We start from the raw sequence: 10,291 nt of genomic DNA, 5'->3' as shown, positions 1-10,291 counted from the left end.
ATAAAAATGTATGTAGATTATTTGCTTCGACTCTTTTCTGTAGAGTGCTCCTCCCAATAAAGCTAATAATGCATGTGCGTATCGAGATAATATGTGGTTTTGTATGCAAATATTCGCATATGTATATATTGTATATTATACTGTTTTTTTTTGTTTTTCATTCTCATTGTCCTCTGCTTCTGTTTGCAGGAACGAATGAGTTACGACCAACAAAGGATCGCCCAACTCCGCCACGAAATCGGAATCCAACGAAAGACAGTCGAAAGGGCCCGAGCGTTGATCGCGTGAGCGCACGAAACGAAATAAAATAAATAAATAAACAAATAATATATATGCCCACATTTAATAATATATATCTATGCATATGTGTACATATATGTACATTAAATAATACATAGGTGCATCTCTAAACAAGTAGGTATATATATATACTATATATTATATATTATATATACATAACAACACCCGAATTGAATGCAACAAATCTGAATGCGAAACCTTCAGAAAAAAGGCGGCGCGCAACGAACAGTAGTCAAGGGAGGAAGGATTGCCCATATGCGCCGCTAGGTGCACAGCAGACGAAATTAAACTATTCATAATACACAACAATGCCAATTATTTATTCACAACATCAAGGATATCAAAGGAGAATCAAACAAGAAAGAACAAGAAGAAACAAATTCTGTTATCCTTTGTCACATGTTAATGTCCCGCACCCGCAAGCCCCTCAGCCGGCTTATTGCGAATCCAATCTGCGTAAAAAAACACAAGAATAAAATGCATTTAAAAAGTATAGGCTTCCCCTATCACTCTTCATTAAAGAATCCTTTTGTGCTTAATGCAACTAGTTAAACGAAACGAATCAAAGTCGCACTACGCCTTCCTATATATATATATATATATATATATATATTAGATGCATATTTACAGGCCCGTTGTCCCGAGTTGTCGAGCATTTCGAGTTTCGTTTTTCGTTCTCTCAGGCGTCACTCCACAAATCGGAAACAGCAGCATTATTAGACAGAAATGACAATGGACATAAGTAACAGCCATAGTGAACGGAAATAACAACGTCAATGGACATGAATAACAACTTCAGTCAACAGAAGAAACTTCTTCGCTTTTACCTCAAGCTCTCGCGGGAGCGCAAGGTCCCCCTGCAGCAGAAACGCAGGGTATCAACAAAACAAAACAACCCATCAACTGCTGGGGATTCTCTACACAAATGAAACCTGGGAAAGAACTAAAAGCAGAATATCATTCAAAAGAGGAACATGCAGGAGAATATCATTCAGAAGAAGAACACAATTTTAAAGAACAAAATCGTTCAAAATAACGTCTACAAGAACAACATTCAAAACAAAACTACCTTGCAAAAAACAACATTCACAAGAAAGACATTAATCAAGAGAAGAACATAACTCAAAATAAAACCAACCACATGAGCATCAATTGAGATGGGAATATCATTCGAAAGAACACTATTCAAGAAAAGGGCCTCATGCAAACCCAGAAAAGCATTCAAAAGAACACCATTCGGAAGACGTTCAAGAAAGGAAAAGCATTCGGAAGAGAAGTATCATTAAAAAGAGTAGCATTTGAATCAACGTAATTCAAAAGGACAATATTGTTCAAAAGTCGAAAGGGGAACATCAATTGGAAGAAGAACATTGTTCAAAAGAAGCACAGCAATCAAAAGAACACCATTCAAAAGAAGAACATCAATGAAAGAACACGATTCAGAGGGAGAACAGCAATAAAAAGAACAGCAATAAAAAGAAGAACATTGAATTCGTCTTACTACTGGATGGTCCCAAGTGCTCAGACAGTCTAGGAAAGGATGCTTGATTCCTCCTGCAAACATTATTAACATTTCCTGATGTTATATCTTTAAAGTTATAATTGCAGGGAAGATATATAATATGCACAAATATATATATATATATATATACACGGATATAGATGCATCTGTTCAGCAGATATATGCATTTTTAAACACATACGTAAGCTTCTATCTATAAATACAACATGTATGCACGTATATAGGCGTATAGCTTACGTATACCTATATCTGCATGCGTACACATATATGATTTTCTCTGTCTAAATATCTATATCCGTTTCTTATCTACACAAATAAACATGTATATGTCTAAATATACACGCACATATATAATATGCATATTGCTTTCCATATATTCATATACAGGTGCTGCTGCTTACCTGCTGCAGAGCCCTCAACAATCATTTGGTACTGGGCTTCTATCATTGTTTTCAGACTTCTGCGAATTTGCCAATAAACAAATTGAAAAGAGGTTTCATAGTGTGCAATTGCGTCTTTGATTTTGAATTGAAAAACTACCAATAGACAAACCAACATCTGTATGAACACCCGTTCGAACATCTTCATCAGCTAGCTGCCTGCTTCCGTGAGCCCTAAACCCTAAACCCTAACCCATAACAAGAATCAAGATGGCCATCATCTTCCTGCCTTCCCTAAACCCCAACCGGTAACTCCTAAACATTCTCATCAGCTTTCTGCCCCGCGTAGGCCCTAAACCCTAAACCCTAAACCCTAAACTCTCAACCCTAAGCCCTCGCTCAAGATATTCATCAGCTTACTGTTTCCCCTTGCTCCTCAGGCGTTCGTAGTTCCTTGCAAGCTGCTGAATGAAGCAAGCAATTGCTCTTGTTTGAGAGGCTTCAATAAGTTGTTCAACTCCCGAAACATCAATAGTGGTGGTGCCGTAGGCAATCGAACGCGTGCCCCCCACCTTCACTTTGCCGTTAGGCCGTAGACAGTCTATGAACGAGATCAAGGGATAAAACCACAAACAACATAAAAATACCTCTTTCAAAATTGAATGCTAAACGAAAAGCAACAGCATATTGCGCTGCACTACACAGAACACACAGGCAAAGAGGCAGCTGCATAAATCTAGCCTTTAGAGAGCATCCAATGGTGGTGTATTAATGCATGAAATAAAAAGGAAATAAATCACAACGCACGCTCAACAACAGCGCGCTCGCGAACAGCTCCAAATGGTACATTTGCGTGGCTAAGGGGAGTCTGTAGCTGAAACTGCAGCGCAGCAACGCAGGAGAAAAAAGCAAATAAAATACAAAAATCGCTCAAATATCTGCATGATGCACTACACAACTACACGCATAAAGCACCCTTAGACACTCCTTAAACACCATCTTTATATAGCAGCATTTGGATACAGTATCATATCTGTAGAGCAGCATATATATATATATACATATATATATATATATATAACACAGGGGGAGTGGGTAGACCGAGATTCTTTCAAGCCTCCCACTTTCTGAATTCTTGTCCTGTTGAAATATTTGTGTGTTATTTTTTTCGAAGGAGAACGATTTCTTAGTTTTGTCTTCTTAAAGGTTTAGAATTTTTGCATTTTGTTCTTATGAAGGTTAATGCCTACAGTGCTATAAGTTTCAAAGGGATTAGGGTTTTTGCATTTTATTCGTTTGAGGGTTTGTGGCGTTTCTTTCTGTTGGCTTAGGGTTTTAGGGTTTAGGGTTTTAGCATTGTAAGCTGACCGTGGCTGCGCTGTTGCTGGCAAATTGGCGGGCGATTTCTTTAGCTTGTTTAGTGACATTAAATGCCTCGTATTTGTCGAACTGCAGAACGACATCTGCGACCTCAAAGAAATCTCCACTGCCCCCAATGACCATGACTGTAGATACACCAAGTTCGGTGTACAGGCGCTTCACTCGGAATAAGAAGGGAGTTATAGGCTCCTTCTCCTTTGCTGCAGACACAAACAAGCGCATCAGCAGCATCAAGAACAATCCATTGGTGCAGAGGCCACGCTTAGGACAGCACGAATGCAGGTGCTTATTATTAAGCTTCATCGATATATCTTATATATAGGCATTTACATGTTACGTTTTTGGATATATATACACCATATACATCTATGTGTCGATGAATAAGATATACATACATAATGCTATATAGCATATATATGTGTACATATCCATGCGCATATGTACATGCCATGTATATGCACAAGATTTATACCATGGTGCTTACCAACAAGCGCCTGCATTCTTGCGTCTCTAATCATAAAGTTCGTTGCGCAAGTGTCTTCGTCTATCAACAAAGCGGAGGCCCCAAACTCGAGGGCTTCCATTATGTTGGCGGCCTGTGAAGTGCTACCCGATGCATCTTGAGACGAAAACGAATTTGTGCTCTTGCCGAAAGGCAAGTTGCTGATGAAGGGAGATATGTCTGCAGACACAACAACAGCCGAACGACCGAACAAACTAACAAACGAAATAAGTAAATAATCACACAGACAAGCGCGCAAACTGAATAACTAGCCAAACAAGTACAAGCAAACTAACTAAACCACTACACACAAACACACGATACAAATCAAGAACGTAATCGGCCTCGCACTGCAAATACGTCTATGCCTATGCATTTATGCATTTATTCATTTGCTTGTTGATTTCAATACTACTGCAGCAGATCGACGCCCACCAACTGAGGTGACGACCCTCCCGTCTTCCGCACGAATCTGCACGAAATCGCGAATTACAAATTAAAAAGACTAATACTAAGTAAATAATTAAACTTTGAGGCACTAGTCATCTAAATTTCAAAAATACAAAATCGAAGACAGCGCACTTGAAGGTTCCTTCAGTCTATAGTTGAATCAGGTGATTGCGGTAACAACCACTAAAGAAAAAGATCGTTTCGAAAACATTTTATTCCTTCACTTTCAACAGATGCATTATGAAGTGAAGCTATTAACGTGAAACAGTAGGAAATAGAAACACCATTTAGTGTTTAATATGGATTATTCGTCCATGCAACATATTCCAAACGTGCATCAATTCAACTTCACGAGAGATTTGATAATTGAATAGTGAGTGAACCCTAAACTAATTATAGTAGTTATATATATTATTTTGTATTTAATGATAAATTCTTACCTTCACAGCATTTGGCTCAGTAATCACAAACTCTCTGCCGTCCCCCGGTATTTTATTATACACCCCAACCTGCAGCGCTTCTAACATCGTCGACTTTCCATGGAAACCACCGCCAACAATTAAAGTAATACCTCGGGGGATCCCCATGCCGCGCACTGCAGAAACAGCAACACAGGGATAAGGGTTTTAGTCTTGTTGCTTTCGAAACAGTTTGAATTGCCTCTAAACATTTCGTGCTTGTCTAGTGCTGCAGGACTCAGGAAACCCTTTCTCAAGGGTTTAAATCAACGGAACGCGTGTCAGGGGGATGCAAAGCTTAGGTCTTAGGGTTGCGCGTTTAGGGGGCCTTAGTGTTTTGTTCACCTATGCCACGGTTGGGCAGAGTAAATGCGCATTCTAAATCCGCAGGTGACTGAAACAAAACTAAATTGGGTTCCTGCAAAACCAACCCGAAGACAAAACATTAAAAAAGAATATCTTGAAGCCGCCAATACAACCACACATACGCAATAAGCCCCCCCTTCACCCCTGCCATCCAACACCCGCAGCTAGCGCAACAGCAGCAGATGCAGCAGCAGAAGAAGAAAAGCAGCAGCAGCAAAACCAGAACCAGCAGCAAAGTAGCAGCAGCAGAAGCAGAACGGGCAGCAGCAGCAGCAGCCGCATCTGAATTGTAAACAACAGAAATTCACAACTCACTTGCGCCTTTGTCATGGGCGTGTCATCCACCCCGCTGCGGCGTGGCAGACAGGAGCCGTTAGCAACGAAAGAAGTTAGGTTGCGTTCTCGCAGTTGAGAACGCAGAGCTGCAGCAAACAAACAATCCTGTGCTCTTCTAACCTCATGCATGCATGCATGCATGTACGCAAGTACTCACGAAACCAAGGGGAAGTACGTGCGCGTGCATGCAACAGACTGCTGGTCTACGCTGTAGCAGTGCATGCACCAGCAGCAACAGCTGCAGCCTCAAAACAACACCAATAATTAGAGCATACAAGACATCTGCATGCATGCATAACGCATGCACGCAGGCATGCATGCATACCTTCTTGGTCTTCAACGCATTCGACGTGCTGCTGAACAGCAGCAGGGTCTAGACTGTTGTAGCACATAACATGGCGAACTAGCTCTGGTAGTTTGCTGCAGAGGAGATTTGCTGCTCTCCTGCCTTCTATTCTTCTGCCTCGCGCCTGCAGCAGAACGCAAGGGCAAACAACAACAATTAAACGTCTCAGCATGCACCAGACAAACATCGGCGCACCACCTCGGCCTGCTGCTGCTGCTGAATATTCTTCTGTCTCTTAGAAGAGGGACAGAGGAGAGGAATTAAACTCCTACAGGCAAACCAATCGTGCAGCGAGCCTCAACGTATTCCGCCGTCACTACAAACGAACTCCGCGGCAGCACAAACTGCCCTGGCCTGTCAATGCGGATAGTGTCCGGCTGCATGCATGCAGCAAACAGGAAATAAAACGCATGCATGCATGTATGCATGCGCGCATGCATACGCGCATGCAGCAACCACAACGCACGCAAGCTTGCTTGCACTCAAGCAAACGCAGCACATGTATGCATGCAAGGAAGAGACTACATGCATGCATGCATATAGCAAACAAAGTATGCATGCGTGCATGCATGGACACAGATGGTGAAGAACGTGCATCATGAGTGTATATCATCTGAACCCCGGACTATAACACTCTAAACAACCATGTTTTCCTGTCCTACTCCTAGGCCTAGCCCCTTCCCTGCTGCCTAGTGTATTATGCATTCAAACAAGAGCACATAGCAGCGGCATGTGCTGCTCTTCATGCAGCAGACACCCCGCCGCACTTTGCTGTCGTGCCATCCCCCCTGATGATGGCTCCCTTCTTCAGGACCCAGAATCCCTCCTCGCGAAATTGCCTCGAAAAACTTCCGCGTCAAGAAGTCGCAAAGAGCTACATTGCGAATATAAGAAGAATACAAATGAGGAGGAAACCTAAACAAAGAACAAGCACGCACAATGGACACCTAAAATATGCCGTTATCTTTAAAACTATTCATAAAAGCATGTATATACATGTATATTCATGCACATACATATGCGTAGTTACATTTGGTTCGCCTATCTCTTGAAAACAAATATAATATGCAGGGTGAACAATAGGCGGGTGTACATGCATGCACGCAGCGACAGACGGAAATAACAACAGTTCGTTGCATGCGCTTGCAAGAATGCATGCAACTAAGGTGCAGCCAGCCCCAAAGCTCACTGGGCGCGGGATTGGGGAAGACGCAGACGAAATCGGCTAGGAGGGGCGAAAGGGTCGGACTGAACTCTGGTGTACGTACACCCCAACGGAAACAAGCACACAAAACAATCAATCAAATGAACAAACAAATAAACAAATAAACAAATAAACACGCGAATAAACAAACGACGGGGGAAAAGTGTTGCACACGATGCAGTGCACAGAGAACGTAGGCAGCATTGAGCTAGAGAAGAACGACAAACAGCAGCAAACAAGCATCACGCAACAAACAAAAGCAAGCAACAGCAAAAAACACAAAACACCTCAACAAACTACGGCAACAACACGACTAAAAATCAAAGCCTTTTTCAGTACAGATATAAACACTTTGCATTTCATAATATTACTTGTCTAGAAATAACAAAAACTCGGAGACCTTCCAACACCCAATCAGGTCCTTGTACGCCCCGTAGCTCTTGCCTGAGAACAAACAAATAAAAAACCAACTCGCAGCACAAGCTGAGCCTTTACTTTCTGCTTAATTTACAGTTGTATTAAGTTGTCTGTCCTAGGCACAATGCTGCCTGGCATGTCCTCATAGAAGTGCATTGACGCATGGACATGCAAATACGTACATATATATGTGCGCATATATGTAAATATTATATATATTACACGTTTGAAGACGCATTGCATTGTGAGGCCGTAAGTTTAAAGTAAGCTTAAGGCTTACCTTCTAAGCTGACAAGACATCTAGAGAGGTCCTTATCGTGTACAAATGCCGAGGCAGATGCGCCAGTCTGCACGGAAGGAAGACACGGAATATCTGCTGCTGCTGCTGCTGCTGCTTCTTCTGTTTCTGTTGATGCGCATACATCTACTTCATGCCTAATTAAACCTGCTGTCCGTACACCGCAGCTTCAGATGCTGTAAATGCGTTGCTGCAACTACGCACCCCTCCTACAGCATCATCGTCTTCTTCTTGAAAAGGCCTGTGGCCTGAGGCATACCCATGGGGCCCTCCACCTCCCGCTGAGGCGTAGCCATGGGGCCCCCCCCCTCCCGCTGAGGCGTAGCCATGGGGTCCCCCCCCTCCCGCTGAGTGGTGCTGTCTGCCGCCTCTGCCTCCACCTGCAGAAACCGAACACGACGAGCTGCATGCGCTTCTTGCGCTTGAGTCTTTGCTTGCACTCTACTCGTTTCGTATGGATCGTGGAATATATTGCGATAATACTACGCGATGCCATTGCGTACCGCCGTATTTCGCCTTGTAATACGCGCCCCGGCCACTCTGAAATAATAACACAAGAAAGATGCAGAGAGCGTGGGACAGAGGGGCTCAATACCCACCAACGGCCAAGACACCTGATGATAGAAGGCAAATAATAGGACCTCAGTAGTAAGAGAGTTATCAGCGATTAGAGTGTAGAAGGAGAGCAAAGCATCTTTCCATACGCCTAAACCCACCATCTTGAAAACGCGGGCGCCGTCAGTCTGGTCCAAGTCTTTAGCCGCAGGTTCCCAGGGGAATATGCAGATTGAAAGAAAAATTAGGCCAATAAAATGAAGATTGAATATTTAATTTATCGTTGGAAGCCGTTTCTAGTCGATAAGATGAAACTACTGGGACAAACGCGAACGAAACACCACCGCATAAAGCGGATGAAACACCATACACAGAAGCTGCGGATCCTCCTGTGTTTTTTAATTCGTTGTTACGATTTAAAATGCAAATTAAATTGTACTTGGGAGGCAAATCAATCATCAGAAACTCCATTACAGGAACCGCAGACGACCGTCGGCGAGCGTTCTGCATGCATCAGTGCCTTTGAAGAGCATCGAGCCATCTTCTCTCCCTCCCTTCGCCATTTATTCAAAACTTCTTTATGTTGTTCATCTCTATTGCTGTTTAAAATAAACAGTATCATTTTTTTGAGTTTTTTCATCAACTTCTGTTCTCAGAAGAGCTACATAGAAGAGAGGGCGTCTGGGGCCCCGAGGCCCTTCGTGCCTGTGAGTCTTCTTTCCTCCACTCAAAAGGCTACACCATGCCGTACAAATGCATTTATTACTTCATTTGATTCATTTAATCTTGAGACACAGCACAAGTTGAACTTATTTCGCAACTTTTTCTCTACTTTCTCCCGTGTGCGCGTCTAGGGAAGGCGCTCCAACGACGAGCCGCCGCCTAGCAGCGGACAGCAGCACAGCGGAGTGATAAAAAGACATTTTAGGGAGATTGATAGATTTCTTCTGATAATTTAAATTCAATAGACCGAGTTAACTGCAGCGCGGCGCTTGTTCTGTGACAATGGAGAGAACGCAGAAGAAATCGAAGCGCGGGAGTGCAGCCCCCAGCACAGAAGGAGGTATGGCTGCAGCTCTCTTCTTTTGTAGTTAAAGAATCTGTAAAGATTCTTATACAGTGAAACGCCTCTGTTCTTTTCATATACTTCACCGTCTCTGTGCTCCTTTTGCATCCCATCCTTGCTGTCCTTTTTGTGCATTTAAACAACTATCTTCTTTATATATATTATACTTTCATTTACCCTTCCTACAGACACTTGAGGATGAGCAGAAGAGCTAAACGAAGCTGTTCTTATGTGCTGCGGTGTACGTACGCGACTTGTTCGTGCGTCGTTGATTTCTTTGTGTGTAGACAGCATTTGCATTATTACTGTGTTCAGCTCCCTCCGAAAGGCCCCTCGAGATATCAATTAAACAGATGCCCAGGCACCACCAGGCTGCCCTCTTCACTGACATTCAAAACACGCTGCTGTGGTGAGCCTCTCCCTTCATGTTTCCCTTCTATAATGCATTCAAAAAATGCATGCCTACATGCAGCGCATGCATATGTGGTTGTCGCATCATCATATATAAACGCCTCTTTAATTGACTCCAGCGCATGCCTGTACACTGCAAACATTTTTGCTCTCCCTCCGGCAGACAGTGGATACAAGGCAGAGCATATTTCATCTTCTTCTATTGCTCTCAGGCTTTGGTACCGGCAACAGCAACAGCAACAGCAACAGCAACAGCAACAGCAGCAAGAGCAGCAGCAGCAGCAGCAGCAGCAGAAGCAG

At 43.0% G+C, this 10,291-nt stretch overlaps 2 protein-coding genes across 2 annotated transcripts; one reads left to right on the top strand and one right to left on the bottom strand.

Annotated features, from left to right (window-relative positions):
* Positions 1-2,450: 2,450 nt before the first annotated feature.
* On the bottom strand, positions 2,451-8,678 carry EAH_00026200 (hypothetical protein, conserved; the record flags this gene model as incomplete). The annotated part of the gene is made up of 18 exons (XM_013396549.1): positions 2,451-2,538; positions 2,623-2,803; positions 3,010-3,082; positions 3,571-3,782; positions 4,067-4,264; positions 4,520-4,556; positions 4,975-5,129; positions 5,338-5,410; positions 5,674-5,780; positions 6,020-6,164; positions 6,313-6,417; positions 6,808-6,955; positions 7,230-7,295; positions 7,616-7,688; positions 7,942-8,008; positions 8,164-8,339; positions 8,463-8,499; positions 8,676-8,678. The coding sequence occupies 18 exons, from the start codon at positions 8,676-8,678 to the stop codon at positions 2,451-2,453; spliced, it is 1,944 nt and encodes a 647-aa protein (XP_013252003.1).
* An 841-nt stretch (positions 8,679-9,519) lies between these two features.
* On the top strand, positions 9,520-10,290 carry EAH_00026190 (hypothetical protein; the record flags this gene model as incomplete). The annotated part of the gene is made up of 3 exons (XM_013396548.1): positions 9,520-9,577; positions 9,896-9,989; positions 10,204-10,290. Coding segments are annotated over 3 exons (239 nt in total), but the record flags the coding sequence as incomplete, so codon positions are not given.
* Between the last annotated feature and the right edge of the window lies 1 nt (position 10,291).

The sequence above is a fragment of the Eimeria acervulina genome, genomic scaffold (assembly GCF_000499425.1).
Source record: "Eimeria acervulina Houghton genomic scaffold, Eah_scaff218, whole genome shotgun sequence".
Classification (NCBI taxonomy): domain Eukaryota; phylum Apicomplexa; class Conoidasida; order Eucoccidiorida; family Eimeriidae; genus Eimeria; species Eimeria acervulina.
The sequence above is the reverse complement of the archived record's forward strand: the minus strand, read 5'-3'. Positions and strand labels throughout refer to the sequence as shown.